This window comes from Eleutherodactylus coqui, chromosome 4 (genome assembly GCF_035609145.1).
Source record: "Eleutherodactylus coqui strain aEleCoq1 chromosome 4, aEleCoq1.hap1, whole genome shotgun sequence".
Lineage (NCBI taxonomy): Eukaryota > Metazoa > Chordata > Amphibia > Anura > Eleutherodactylidae > Eleutherodactylus > Eleutherodactylus coqui.
Genome location: NC_089840.1, coordinates 192,247,563 through 192,263,706, shown reverse-complemented (window position 1 = coordinate 192,263,706; position 16,144 = coordinate 192,247,563). Strand labels below are relative to the sequence as shown.

The 16,144-nt window shown below is 42.5% G+C and overlaps 1 protein-coding gene across 1 annotated transcript in view; it reads right to left on the bottom strand.

The window, feature by feature from the left end:
- CDH23 (cadherin related 23) overlaps positions 1-16,144 on the bottom strand; it is a 996,630-nt gene that overhangs the window by 108,165 nt on the left and 872,321 nt on the right. The window contains exons 37-41 of the mRNA XM_066601617.1: positions 8,136-8,357; positions 4,162-4,281; positions 3,825-4,005; positions 2,285-2,418; positions 492-701 (exon numbers count right to left, since the gene is read on the bottom strand). Coding sequence (XP_066457714.1) covers positions 492-701; positions 2,285-2,418; positions 3,825-4,005; positions 4,162-4,281; positions 8,136-8,357 — 867 coding nt within the window. The remainder of the gene's footprint in view (positions 1-491; positions 702-2,284; positions 2,419-3,824; positions 4,006-4,161; positions 4,282-8,135; positions 8,358-16,144) is intronic.

The window sequence follows — 16,144 nt, the reverse complement described above, 5'->3', positions numbered from 1 at the left end:
AACAAAGAATGGCTTCTCCAGAAGAAGATCAAAGCTTTGAATTGGCCCAGCCAGAGCCTCGACCTGAATCCCATTGAAGATCTGTGGGCTGACCTACAGATGGCGCTACAAACAAGATACCCTCGCAATCTGACAGATTTGGAGCGCTTTTGCAAGGAAAAGTGGGCAATGATTGCCAAGTCGAGATATGCCATGCCGATAGACACCAACCCAAAAATACAGATTGCTGTCATAAAGTCAACAGTTACATGAACAAAATATAAGCTTTAGACTGTGCATATTTATGCAACCACATTGTATTACTTTTTTTTCTACGCTAAATGATTTCAGTTTGTTTTCAATGGAATTGTACAGATAATGAGTCACAGTGAAGGTGGAAATACATCTGAAATGATTCATCTTTGTTGGATTTTTTTAACATGACAAAAACCTGGCATTTTAACAGCGGTGTGTAGACTTTTTATATCCACTGTATATTATGGTAGACTTACATTGTCATTGATGAAAAATGTATTCTCTTCATTTCCTGCAGTTATATTAAAAGTCAGAATTGCATTACGTCCAGTGTCAGCATCACTAGCGAGAATTCTGGTGATGGGTTTCGATACCAGCGTGTTCTCACTGATTGTTATATTTAGTGGAAGGTTGAGGAGAACAGGATCATTGTCATTGATATCTAATACTCGTATTTCAACAACAGTCTAAATAGGGAGAAGACACAAGAGAAGATTAGCATCATCTTATTTGTATGACATCAAGAATACATCCATCAAAATAAAAAGACCACAATCACAACACCTTCAGGAAGGAAGGAACCATGTCAGTGGATTTTATGCATAGTTTTAGACAAGGCCAGGGATGAAAGCTGGAAGTGTTTTACTGCAATGCGTTGCCACAGCTCCCTGAGAGAATGTTTCAAATGTGTTGTCAATGCAATGTCTACTAGAGAAATTCAGTCTTCTAATCAATGTGATGTAAAGCTATGCTACTGTCTCCACGTCAAATAACCTGTCTCTCCTGGAAAATAAATAGTTAAAAGTTGTTTTACCATCTACAGTCTGTAGCCTGAAGTCTCTTCCCATCACTGACATACTGCACTGAGGTACCACACTAACACTTCAGGGACAAGGACTCATACTCCCATTATTGTTTATTTCTCTGTTTTTTATACTTTGTTATTTTTGTCTGGAATGGGTCCCTACTAAAGATGAGCGAGCATACTCGCTAAGGACAATTACTCGATTGAGCATTGTCCTTAGCAAGTATCTCCCCGCTCGGAAGAAAAGATTCAGGTGCCGGCACGGGTGAGAGGTAAGTTGCGGCAGTGAGGAGGGGGGATCAAGAGATCTCCCCTCCGTTCCTCCCCGCTCTTCCCCGCAGCTCCCTGCCCGCCGTCGGCAGCCGAATCTTTTCTTCCGAGCGGGCAGGTACTCGCTAAGGGCGATGCTCGATCGAGTAATTGCCCTTAGCGAGTATGCTCGCTCATCTCTAGTCCCTACCCATATACAGACCGGCGTCATGACAACCAACATCTTACCCTACCTGACTCTGCGGGTAGCAGGCCATAACAGCTGCCTATTTTATTATTTTATTTATTATTTGTACCACTGGCTTAGGTAGGCCCAGTAGACTACCATTTTAACCATCTGGCAGGAGGAGCAGTAGAGCCACCGTGACTACCATCTTATTTGTCTTTTACTTCATTGGGGGTAATTTTGCCTTCTTCTGGTTTAACATTGGGGGATAATAGACTGACCTGGATGAACATGTGTCTTTTTTTGATGTAAAATACTATGTAGAGGCTGCTGGGTGATTGGGCACAATGTATTGTGAGGTGAGGGGTAGCGCTGCAGCTTCTAAAATCAGATGATTTCTGGTCAAAATCCGCACTGATGGTGCACATTTTGACATGTGTTTTATGCAAGAATTTCCATTACGTGTGAACATACCATAAATCAGGAAGATAAATATTTGTTGTTTCCTCTAAAATGTTCTTCTTTGATGAAATTGTGTCACAAACAGTACAAGACAACATTTGCAACAGTTACTTAATATAGTCTGTCCAACTAGATCCATCATGCTAATAAATGTATACGACTGGCCTTACATAGATGGACTGTGGACAATAAAAGCATTTTTACAAATCTGCCCCAAAAATTGTTGCATGTAAGCAATCATTGTACAACCGATCACATTTGAAATGAAAACAGTAATAACAACATGGAACATCAGATCAGGAGAAAATTGTAACATGAAAACCCAGCACAAGTAGAAGTGACTTTACCGTAGCGCTGAACGGAGGGTTGCCTCTGTCTTTTGCCATAATAGTAATGTTGTAGGACGCAATATTCTCTCGATCCAGTTCATAGTCTTTTCTAACCCTCAAATCACCCTCAACAGAGGAAATTACAAACTCTCCTTTTCGGGAAAAAGAAAGACATGTTATTTAATTATCTACAACTGGAAGTACAGCAGAAACTTGCTGCCTACTGATATATGTCAGACACAATACCGAAGCAGTATGCTGTAAACTCCTGAGCCCCCACCAGTGCCAGCGGTCGGCAACCAGAAAGCTGGGTTTCACATTCATAATTTATGTAGGAAATTGTATACACAAATATATTCTGAATAGTCGTTAGCAGTCGTCACCATACAGCAGATACATCGTTGGTTCATTCAAACGAGAAATCATTCAGTCATACACATTCGCTGTATAAGTGAGAGGGACTGAATAAGCACAATTTAAATTAAACGATTTTGGAAGGAGCCAACGATGATTTTTATGCTGCATAAAATGAAAAATGAACAACAAGCAAACGATTTATTGTTCATCCTTCGATCGTTGGCCGTGTCTACACTGAATGATTTTTCGCTCATTTGAATGATTTCTTTGAAAGATAATTATTCTCTGAAAACGGGTCTTAACCCTTTCCAATCCACTGTCTGACGTCTAAAGACATTATGATTTAAGGCTGTACAGCTCTGATGTTGGAAGACGTCCGTCGGAGTTCTCTTACTGTAAATTGCCAGCCTCTCTGCTGTCGGAGCCTATCCAATGTGTCACCTCATGCAGTATTGGCTTTAGCCAGCATATAGCGCCATTGTATAACAGCAGAAAAAGAATAACCCCCTAGGAAAACCAGGATACAAATTGTATTGGAAAGGGTTAAGCTCACGTGGATAATAATAGAGTACTTGAAAAACAAAAACCCCTAAGGCCTCTTCATTATCCAATGTTCTGAGGAACTACTGCTACCTGAGATAGTAGATGGTCAAGTACGACCCAGTAGAATACCAGTACATTATCCATATTGCTCTATAAGGGCTTAAACACATGAGCGTGTTTTTCTCTCCTTGTACAGTGGTGATAATCCCGGTCACATAACGGGACGAAATGAAACCATTTCACTATCAGGATTGTAGCACATTCATTCTAAGGGCGAGAAAAGATTGGATTTGTAACTACATATGGAAAAGATAGGGCAGGACCTATCTTCCTGCTATTTTTTTCAAATTCCTGCACTATGGCGTGGAGCTTGAATGGCTCAAGAAGGAAAAAAAATAAGCCTGTTCATGCACAACCATACTCCGTAGCAGCAATCATGTATATTGCTTATTAGTGGTCTAGTTTGGATCATATTCTTATAAACACTTGGAGACCCAAAAGGTGGACCTGTGACTTGTTCTATGCCGTCTTGTCTGAGGGAAGCATACTGTAGAACTAGTGAAGAGTAGTAAGTGAGGGTGGAGTGGAGTTCTAAGTTTTCTCTTTAATAAATCCATATAAGACTCTACCTTAATACATTCTCACCACTTACACTTACCCAGAATATCACCTCCAACAATGCTGTACTCTACTTGACCATTGAGACCTGCATCTTTATCTGCAGCTTTGAAAGTTGAAACTCTTGGACCCGGCTGTCCCTCTGTTATGTCGAAAGGTCCTTCATATGGCTTTGGAAATTCTGGCCAATTGTCATTTATGTCATTTACATTGACTAAGACCTGTAGAGACATAATTAATGCTGGGAAGACATATCTTACAAGTATTGTTTGCTACCGCATTGATTATAATAAAATGTAAATTAATATCAAATTAACTATATATTTTTCTATTAACATGGAATTCTATGGATGTTGGATGGCCAACAGATAGCATACCGTGGTGGTCGAAGTCAGACGACGTTGCAAAATGGGACACCTGTCTGTAGCAGTTACAATCAGAGTATATCTTCCCAGACACACTTCATAATCTAGCTCCTTCACGGCTCGAATCAGGCCCTGGAAATAATGTAATAATAGATAGTGTAGAATGAATGATTGCCAAAGTTCGTGAATGCAGAGTATTTAAAAGTCACAATAGAAGTGTATATAGTGTATAGTGGACATGTTTAATGGATATGATCAAATCCCAACAAAGCAAAAACTGACCACAGGAAGGGCTAGAAAGCCGCATCTTTTCTAATCAAGTACCTGAACATATATGGGCAGATCCCTCACCAGCAATAAGAGCAGGTGCCTGCCCATAGACGCCCAAAGATCTAACAGACTACACATACACTATGCTGACAAAAGTATTGGTACACACACAGAAGGTGATAAAATTCAATTTTATTCACATTTTTCTATACGTTGTTGGGCCGCCTTTAGCCTTAATGACTGCAGTAACCCTCCTCAGCCACTTTCTATCAAATTCCCATAGATGTGTGGAGGGATTTGCCTCCATTCCTCAAGGAGAGCTTCAGAAAGTGATGCGGAGGATGATGGGTGTGTTGGGTGTGCACAGATAGTGTCCTAGTTCATCCCAAAGATGCTCAATGGAATTGAGATCCTGAATTTGAGCTGGCCAACGAAGTGTGCAGATGTTCTGCTCCTCAAACCAAGCCTCAACACTGCATGCTGTAGGACATGGTGCTCGGACACGGACCTGTACCAAGGTATTGCCACAGGGTGGGTAATGCCACATTGTCCAGAATGTCTCTGTTCCTATTGGTATTGAGGGTGGACCTCACTATAACCAATATCCCTGTTAATTTCCAGCAGAAACACCCCGGCACTATAACAGAACTTCCTCCAAACTTCACTGTTGGGACAATGATGTTGCGTAGAAACTGCTCTCCAGACAACCGCCGCAGCCAAGTGTGGCCATCCGAATGGAAGATGGTTCAGCTGTTCAAAACACTTGTTTCTACTCATTTACAGTCCAGAAACAACGCTCCAAGCACCATCGCAGGCACTTCTGTGCATTCAGTGCTGTGATATTGGGCTTGCGTGCAGCTGCTCATCTATGATAACCCTTTAAATGCAGTTCCCAACAGATGTTTCTGGTCCTAATGGATGTTCCAAAACCTGTGAGACCCCCTGAGCAATTGTTTCAGCAAATGATGTGTGTGGTGCCTTCACAGCGCGTACAAGGCTTCATTGTCCACATTCTGTCAGTTTACAAGGTCTCCCTGCATGTAGCTCCACTGCACATACCAGATGCTTTCCATTGTCTTTGGGAGGTCCAAAAGTGGTGCGATGTCCTGTTTTGATTGGTGGCTCAGGTGTAATTCCACCACCATACTCCGTTATCAGCTGTACACCTGGTGGCATTCTGATGATCTCTGTACTGGGATATGATGTGTGATACTCTCCTTTATACCTAATGCACACACTTCCATTTTGCATATCCCCCTTTGCCTGACAGTACAGGATTGGTAAGGGCTAGAGATGAGCGAGTATACTCGCTAAAAGCAATTGCTCGAGCGAGCATTGCCTTTAGCGAGTATCTCCTGCGCTCAAGACAGAAGGTTCGGGTGCCGGCGCGGGGGAGCGGTGAGTAGCGGCTGTCAGCAGAAGGGAGCGGGGGGGAGAGAGAGATCTCCCCTCCGTTCCGCCCCGCTCCCCCCCGCAGCTCCGTGCCCGCTGCCGGCACCCGAACCTTTAGTCTCAAACGGGGGAGATACTCGCTAAAGGCAACGCTCGCTCGAGCAATTGCCTTTAGCGAGTATACTCGCTCATCTATAGTAAGGGCCCAAAACATTTGATAACATAGTGTATTAGTGGTGACTGGCATCACCAGCCTTCTCGACTTGCCTGAATATTTCAATGTGATAGATATAGCTGTTCCCTACATAGTCTCTTCCAAACATCACCTCAGACTATAGAACTTGGGCTGTGTGACCAGCATTACAGTTACAACTAATTTTAATATTATTGCCCAACTGCATGACTTTTGGCTCAACTGTTAAAATGTTTATATTTATGGTTTGTGTAACAAATAAGATACATGAGTTATAGCTTTCGTCTAACTAATGCATCCTGTATCATGTGTATGTTCACTCATAGCCATCTAATAGATCCACTGGAAAGCAACCCGCTCTGGGAAACTATGTACAATATTTTTCTCACAAGGAAATAATACTCCTTCCTGTTCCTATAAGTACAATCAGATAACAGTCCTGCATCAACTTGGCTCTATAACGATATTTAAGTAAACTGATGTTCTAAATAAGGCCTAATGATGAGTGTGTCCGATAAATGCTCCAGTCGCTAAACGCTCAGACCTGTCGCCTTTTGGGTAAATGTTTTCCCAGAACATTTACATTAGTACAGAAAAAAAGTTGTCCTCTTTTCGAATGACAACGGAAGCCAATACAGGAAGTAACGTGCAAAACCTCATCAACCACGAGCTCCTCATGCGTACTACAGCCAGTTTCTGTAAATCAGTAAACACATGTTCTATGATCCACTTATGATTTTTTCTAAAATACACTTTCCACTAATTAGAAATTTATATTGCGATTATTGTCATGTTGTGCTCCGGGGACCTGTTGTTCTGTTGGGTTTCCTGGAGCACCCTGCTGCAGGTGGGGTTGATTTGTCTGGCTGATGGTGTGAAGTTCTCCAACCAGCCAATCACCATCGATCTTGTGCACATAAGTACCAACCCCTCCTACTAGAGGGTGCTACTCATTTAACCCCCAAAAGCCTGGTGCTTGGAGTTATGCATGTCGTTCTAGGTGGGATTCCCTTGTGCTTGTTTGTTGTTTGAATAGTGACTTGTTCAGTGTCTTTCTGTAGGTGAGCAGATGCCTGTTGTGTTATTTGCCTTGTCTTGTGTTCCTGCCTGTTACTATCCAGAGTGAGCCAGATCACTAGGTTCCAGCGTGCAGCCGTCCCTATTGGGACAATCGCCCTGCTTGAAGGCAGGGTTTCCTTTCCTAGGTTTACTTGTCTTGTTAGTGTAGGGACTCCCAAGACAATGAGGACCCTTGGTGTGGGCTTGTGAGCTTAAGTATTCTGGCCAAAATACCAACCACTACCTCATACATATTTATTAACAATTCCATCTGCCTGTGTGTATTCGTACATTGGTAAGTATTTAGCCTCTGGTGTTGGTGTAGGGTCCTATATCTATTGGTTTCCCTGTTGTTGTTGAGCCTATTCTTATTTGGGTTGCGTTTGTGTAGGTCGTTGTTCCCACGGCCTGTACAGACGTAACAAATGTTCTCTCCTATCACCCCATTGCAAACTGTGCAAAACTGAACTTCTCATTGGATTAAAACAAATTACTTATGTAACACATATCCGGATACATTATTACAAAACATCATGAAGTTATTGTGCTCCATAAAAGTTTCAGTCAGGTGGAGCTATACTTCATCCAAGCAATGTAAAATCATTCCCCTTTAGACCTCCTTCACACGGGCGACAAAGTCGCGCATTTTTGTAGCATTGCTATGATGCTACAAATCGTATGAGAAGCCCATGGTTTCCTATGGGTTCCTTCACACATGAGATGTTTTGTAGCATGCTACAAAACGACACACAAACCTCGCAGGTCCGGCGATATGCCCGCGACACGCTAGGTTTTGTAGCCCATGTTTCTCTATGGAGCCTTCCTCTCTGTTGCATCGCACGTAAACGCGGTTTGCATGCGATGCAACTTTGACAGTAGCAGATGCTACAAAGTTGCGTGATTTTGTAGCGTCACATGCGACTTTGTAGAGCTACAAAATCGCGGTATTGCTGCGAGAAACGTGCAGCGATATCGCTGCGATTTTCTCACAGCGATGCGGTGTTGCCCGTGTAAAGGAGGGCTTAAAGTATGTCATAATACCAGACAACAATGTTGACTGCTCAGAACTTACCGTGGAATTATTTATAGTAAATGTGTCCTGAAGGTTGCCACTTATTACGGAATAGATAACGGTTCCATTAAGACCCACATCAAGATCCACAGCTGTAGTTGTGATTATGACAGAGTTGAGAGTCATAGGACCTTCATCCAAAGTTATTTCATATAGCAGTCTTTCAAACGAAGGAGCGTTGTCATTTTCATCCAAGATGGTCACAAAAACTACTGTTGTTGCCTACAAACACAAAAGCAGGACTTTAAAACTGGATGTTTTTCCGGGTATACATTAACATCGTAACACAGTTCGTTAGGCTGAAAAAAGAAACATACCCATCTAGTTCAGCCTATTACCCCCACCCATATGTTGATCCAGAGAAAGGCAAAAAAACACCAATGAGGCAGAAGTAGAAATTGCTATTGCTATTGTAGAAATTGAAGTAGCTTATTGTTGGGAAAAAAAACAAGTAATAGCGCAGAATTCTCTTTGTATAATCCTATACAATGAACAGAGTTACAAGGGTGAGCATGACTATGAAAGGGTCATGCATGAATAGAATTAACTGTAATAACTTGCATTGGAAAAAAATAGTGGAACGCCACATGTATTAAGGGCTCTGCCACACACACCACTTTTTACTTTGTGTCTGATAAAGTGGGTGTGGTCTAAAGACTAAAGGCCCTTTTACACACAACGATTATCGCTCAAAAGCCATCTTTTGAGCAATATTCTTTGCGTGTAAATGTGCCCATCTTGCACTTTTCTGCCAAACAATGCCTTTATGTTCTGCATAAAATCCATCCTTCTACAGAAGAGCTGATAGCAGGAGCTTCACGCTGTGTTCTCCGCGGGGAGCGCTGATAACATTGTGTCAACTGTCAGCCCAGCAGCAGAACAAAGGGAATGTATTCAGAGAACAGACCACGTGCTGTTCTCTGAATATAGCTCCCAGCGGCTCACATGCATTAATAAGCTGCTAATTGGCATTAGTACCAATTAGTAGTTAATGCAAAATGATCGCTCAAAAGCCATCTTTTGAGCGATCATCTTTGTGTGTAGAAGAGGCTTTGGAGCTGGTTTACACTACTGTAAGCACATTTTGGTTGTGTAAATACGAGACCAAAAATCGCTTATAGACAGATATTTCTTCCACTACTGAGGGATTTTGTGCACGCAAATACACGGCATATTTGCACACGCAAAAAAGGATGCAGAAGGGCCCAATAATTTTCTGTGCAAATACCCAGGTTTACTGCATATTTGTGCCGGCCTATTCATTTCAATGGCCTATTGTGGCATGTAATATGCACCAAAATAGAATATGCCATGTATTTTTTCACGTCATTAAAAATTGTGGGTTTGTTCACTCATGTGAACAAACCCTTTGAAATCAATGGGTTCTATTTGCTGTGTATTACGCATGCAAAAATTGTGCTTATAAAACACGGCGCAAATACAGCCATGTGAACGAACCCTAAGAGTCCTTTTTACGCAGGACAAATGTTGGGCGCTTAAGCCACGCTTTCACACAGGAGTCATGATCGCTCAGCGAAACGAGTGGAGATCACTCTTGTAGACCACCTCCATTCACAGCAAACATGCTGTTGATCATAGATGACTGACTGCCTGTTTACACGAATCGATTGTTGTTTGATTTTTACGCCTGCGGAAACTGAACGATGAATGATTGTGAACAAATTATTCATGGTTGAGTCATATACTGGACGATTATATTTGAGATTCCTGTGATCTAGCGAGAACCTGAACAACATCGTTCCGTGTAAAAGGGCCCTAACTCAGCATTTCAAAGAAGAAAAGTAGTGGACAACAAGAAGACTCCACAAAGTAGGGGTTGATGGGGAGATAAAAAGAACTGAAGTGCACAGCACGAAAATTACCTCTGGGTGAAGATATACATGTTAATAACTTTGCTTATGCTGCATAAACGATGGACGATGAGCTGATTAATGATCATTCAGTGTAAATAGCAGCTGTTCAGTACTGAACGGCCGCTATGTTAAGTAAATGGAGAGGGGTGGGGTAGTGAGAGGAGAGAAATCTTCTGCAGCCTTCCCGCTGTGAGCCAGCAATACTAGCTCCCGTGCTCCGGAGCTAGTATGTGTGGGCCGAGTGTCGGGCATCGTTTGCCCAACACTTGTCCCGTCTATATGGGCCTTAAAGGGTTAAGTGTATATTTCAGCATTCCCTTTATTTTGCACAGGTGATATAACTACTGTTAGTGTGTCAGGTATTGCCACAGGTGTTCTTCTAATAGGATATCCTTAAATCATATTTGTGGACTGGAGTTAAGAAACGCTGGCGAACCGCACCCCCATTCACAGTTAAAGGGATTGTCCATTTTCAGTATAAAGTATCCAAAGTGCCCTGGAATAAGCAGAGCCGGAAAGAACTTGTTCCAAGCAAAATGAACTGTTTATATGTAATTTACATAACCCATCCTCGTCATCAGGCTCCTGTTGTGGTTCTTCATCCAGCAGGCTTGAGTGGGTGGGATTTCAAGAAAATTGAAAATACAAATCCCAGCATGCGGATGCAATGGTCTTCGGAGTCACAAACATCTCACCTCCCTGCCTGTTCTATTGCAAGCAAAGATATTCTATTTTTTATGAATTCATGTCATTCCACATATACCGTATGTATACATTTTTTTCTGTCTCATATATTTTACCACAATTTCTCTCTTTTGCCCTATTATATATTCACTGCATTTATTGATGTATTTGATACGAATTCATTTTATTATGTATATGAATTTTGCTTTTATTTCCCATTCTTTGTTATTAATTTTTCCACTTTCCTTTTGTACATATCAGTTAGTTTTTACTCTAATCCAGCCGAACTGACGAAGGGGTTTGACCCCGAAACATGTTTTCCTTGCTGCCTTTTTATGCTGTCCAATAAAATAGAAGTGCTTTGACAACCGTATCCATGACTTTCAGCTTTCACTTTTAGAATGTTGCGCCTATATCACCAGTATTTTATCTCTTTCTACTTGTCAGCCAGGCACCATCCTCTACTATTAGTAGCTGTTCCTCCAATGTATTAAAAAAAAAGTATTCCCCTAGTTCTTGTCTATACACAGTCACCCCCAAAACGATGATTCATATGTACATGTATACGTTAGATATATTGTACAACGCTAACACACACGCATATAGATATATGCATAACCCCAATTTCAAAACAGTTGGGACACCGTGTAAAGAAAAAAACAATACAATGCTGTGTAAATCTCATATAACCATATTTTATGCACAAGAGAACATATCAGATGCTGAGGGGAGACATTTTTCCATTTTATAAAAAAAAATTAATTCATTTGAAAATTGATGGCAGCAACACATCTCACAAAAGTTGTGGCAGGAGCCATGTCTAGTTGTAGTCTAAGGGTGGATTCAGACGACAGTATATCGACTCGGTTTTCACGCCGAGCCGATATACGGTGTCCTTGTCTGCAGGGGGAAGGGGGGGAAGGGGAGGATGGAAGAGCCAGGAGCAGGTACTGAGCTCCCGCCCCTTCCTCGCCACTATTTGCAATGGGAGGGGCAGGGCGGGGGTGGAACTAAGCGCCAGGACTTAGCTCTGCCCCTGTCTCGCCCCCTCCTATTGCAAATAGTGGTGAGAAGGTACAGGTCCATAAAATGGAAGAATCTGTCTCAAAATGGCCGCTAGATACAAAATGGAGCATTATAAGATGTAAATAAGCTTGTGTGTAGTGAAACAATAAATTTGCAAAAATAACTTTACAGCAGGGTATTCAGTGCATTGTCTAATGATTTGTTTTTTCCCTTTCTATTCATCCGAGAACATTTGCCTGGTACAGCCGCTATCAGAAAAACCTCCCCCATGTCCTGAGCTTTGGGAAAAGAGCAAATCGTGCTGATAAGACGCTGTGATCATCCAAACTCACAAGAGAGAATAATCATTTGAAGGACATTTCACATATTTATTCTCACTGCGCTGATTGTTCAACAAAGCACAATTCTTGATGTTTTTTCTAACCCAATAAGATTAACCTCGTGACTAATGACGTATTGCTTTCCTGTATTAAGAAATATACTCAGTCAATAAAGATTCAGAGTGTACGCGCCTTAAGCAGAGTGGGCTGTATATACTTGCCGCGGCTCATCTCGACATATCTGTGAGAGCTAATTACTATACATCATAGCTTTTGGCCTCTCTGATGCATCCAGGTATGAACTAATTTGGAACCCAAGGCTTGAAAGGTTAATGTGACCGGTCATGTGTAACGGTCCTTAACAGTTGGCGTAGTCGGCAGGATTTACCCTTGACTCTTGTGTCACTCATCGGACGACGACATCGGACTGGGAGGACATATATCCACTGTGCCAAACCAGAGGACTGATCAACCTCACACACAGCCCGGTAAGTGTCATATTTATCATATGATGTCTGCCGTTGGTCTGTTTTGGCTCAGTTGATTGACAGACTCTTAGGTCAGTCGGATGTTTGATGTTTGACATCATAGTTGTCATCGGTAAAGAAGTTTACCTCAGGTCTTGGGTGGTCTATGACACCAGGGGACAGAATCTTTTAGGACGTTATAAATTGTATTATTGAGCATACTTCTCAGGGAGTGATTGAGCAGACGGCATCGGACGTGACAAGTACGATCACGTGATTGAGCATACGGCTTCGGACTCCCGGTTGAGAGACGGCTCAGAGTTTAGTTTCGGAACATGTTTAAATTAAGGTACCTGACAGTGGTCTGTTTGATTCTGTCCACTTGGTGTCATGTAGAGCAGGCAAAAAGTTAAGAAGTTATGTGAAAGGGCGTCAGACGTTAGAGTTCTTACATTACATGATTGAGCATAAGGCTACAGGCATACCAGGGTCTCAGGCAGTTATATATACTTATAATTAGGCTGTTGTGATATACGATGTTTAAATTGTTAAGAAGAAGACTGTAGATGATGGTCTTTTGGATCCTGTCCAGTTGGTAGTATATAGAGAGGAGTTGAAAAATGCAGAACATGTGGCGTTATCAGAAGGTGCCAGCATATGTGTTATTTATGAGTCTAAATGCAGGGAATAGTTCATATTCACAGAGAGCTGACAGCCGTTTTACACAGGTGGGGGCTGTCGGAGAAGGCTTGAAAAGTGTGTTAGCTGATAATGAAGGAATTGTAGTTAATAGACGATTGCTCAAGTTTGCAGAGAAATATGTTTCAGTAAGTGACGTACAGTTGGAGTAAGAAAGTTGCAGATTCAAGATGGCGATTATTCATATGCTTTGAGTTGAAGACAAAGGAAGGCAGTCCTTCACCATGATGTTTTTCTCCCTTTTGTCCTGCCCCTAGATGGCCGTGTTGTTATTGGGGCCAATACCAGTCGGTATATCTTGATACGTGTCTAGTATGTAGTATTCCTGGACCCTCCCGTCACCATCACGCAGTTAGGCCACGCCTTCGGTGGCCATTTCAGTGCCAGCCATAGCCCAGCGGCCATTTTAGCATCTGTTGTAACAATACCTTCAGCTGCCGCTCAGACGTCATCTTAGCTCCGCAGCAGAAATGAGCTGGCCTCTGACCTCCCATCTATGTATGTTTTTACCTGGCATACCAATTCTTTGCACTGCAATGACGAGTGCCTTTTCTGAATTTTGCATAGAAACATTCAAGTCCCCTCATCCCGCCTGCAAACAGCCTCCTCCCGATTATCTGTTCTGCAGTCTGTGTTTAGCACCCCCATCCCAAATAGGTTTGTGCTTAAAATTTCCCATGAATGTAGTTGTTGCTGAAAAAATCTTTTCCACTTTGCAAGGGGGAAAAATGGAGGAGAAAGGGAATCCTCTAGTCTGTGTCCCCCTATGACATGAAGCAAGTTCATGCAGAGTCTGCAGACAATTATGTGACAATTAACCACCGTGCTGTCTGTCCTATATGTTTTAATGTCATAACATTGTGTCATTGCTGTACGTGTTGTCCATTCCTCATAAGTCAGATACTGCTGAGAAGAAAGGTCACTATAGGTGCTAGGATCGCAGACGGCAGTAGGAAAGCTTACAGAACGAAGGAGAGGGTCAATATGTGATAATATATTTAGATATATAAATATATAGGAGTACATAGAGGGTTAATGCTTGATCTATTAGAAGCCGCAGCTAGGCCGGAGCAGGTCCTCCCTCCACCTTGTCTCCAATCCCCCCCCCCCCCCCCCCTTCCCTTTGTTTTTCTCTTCATCTAACTCTCAAGGCCAAAGATTAGAGCGGAGAACACTGGACAATTAATTAAGTTTGCTTGACTAGAATAGAACTCAAAATAAATCCAGTGAATCTTACTGTTTTTGCTGTTCTTTGTGTAAATGTCAGTTCTGTAATTGGTTGGACGTGTGCATAATTGCTAAATGTGTGTTCCTTTTATGGGACATATTAATGTTGTGGAATCTGTTGTACATCTCTAGTATTACAGACAGTTAAAGTTTGACTGATTCCAGGGAGGGGTGGTAGTGATTGAATGCATTTGTTTGCAAGATGAGGACAGTTGCATCATACGCGTTACGTCCTGTGTGAACTCTTACTAACATTTGAATGAGAGAGACAGACTTGACCGCATGGATGGATGAGAGTTAATGACCCGTGTTCAGACGATGCAGATATTGACTGGGGATACAATTTCCCCTCCTCCCCCCTGCATATGCAGACTGTAAATTTTCAATGTGGATAGATGTTTGTAGAATATTCTGCCCTGATGTAATTTATGTCTCTGTTATTGGCACTGATATCTTACAGGCCTTATCTGCATCCATCAAATTCTCACCAGATGGATCAGTACGGGTTGAGACCTCAGGTGCCGGTTCAGAAGAGTTTTGTAAACTAACTGCTCCAACAAACACCCCTCTTTTTCCAGTCCAGAAAAGACGCTGAAGGGTCAGTCAGCCACCTACCGCATGTAGGTGCTGTGTGCTGTCGGCGCTGTGTGATGTAGGCACTGTGTGCTGATGAGGTGTCAGTCAGCCACCTACGGCATGTCGGTGCTGTGTGCTGATGATTTGGAAGCCTGCCAACAGGCCACAATTTCACTGTTAATTTTTCTTCCGGAAATGACAAACTCCAGTCCTGCAAAATAAAGGTTGTTCTCCTGGGTCATTGGTCAGGCCAAGGAACTGGACATCTGACAGAGGAACAAAAGGCTGTTCTCCAGGCCATACCTGTACCTATATGTGTTGCCAAACTCCGCACCTTTCTCGCCCTTGTTTCATACTGCTGCCCGTGAATCCACTCGGTTTCCTCTCTTATGCAACCACTCTATGACTGTCTTCCAATTATTCTTTTCTCTCTCACCTCTGAAGCAGCCCTCTAGTCTTGGGTATTCTCAACTACTCTTTACCCTTTTCTGTACTGAACTTTCTAGCCATGTGACGGCAGTGTTGACACAAAAGCACGGAGGACAACCACGGCCACTTGGATACTACTCAATAAGGGTGGATCCAGTGGCTCGAGGAGCTCCCTCATGTGTTTGTGCGGTGGCAGCAGTACAGGCAATGGTTGACAAACCTTCTGAGTTGGCTCCTCCCCCCCCCCCCCCCCATTCCTTAGTGGTCCTCACCCCTCATGTCATTCGGAGCATTCTTACGCAAGTGCAACCCAAGCACTTATTTCTGGCCCGTCAAATCCAGCTACAATGTGCTCTTGTCATTCTTCTCACTGTTGCTACTACCTTGAACTCGGTTACTCTCCCAATTAAGTACCCTAGTTCAAAGGGGGGGGAGAGAGGATATAGGTGATCTAGGTATTGCAGGTCAGCTATTTTTAAATTTTTAATTTTTTTCTTTTTCCTTTTTACAATAAGGTTATGATCTATTTGAAATAGAATACCAGCCTGATTGTCTAGCGGTAATCGGTGCAAGGGCTTCAGAAGTGCCAATTCAGCTGGCAGAAACTGAACCGCTTGAGGTAATGTTTAAAGGGTCACGATACCTCACTCGCTTCCTTATGCTGGAAGGTCCTGAAAGCATATTGAGAATTGCGTGATGGGACCCTT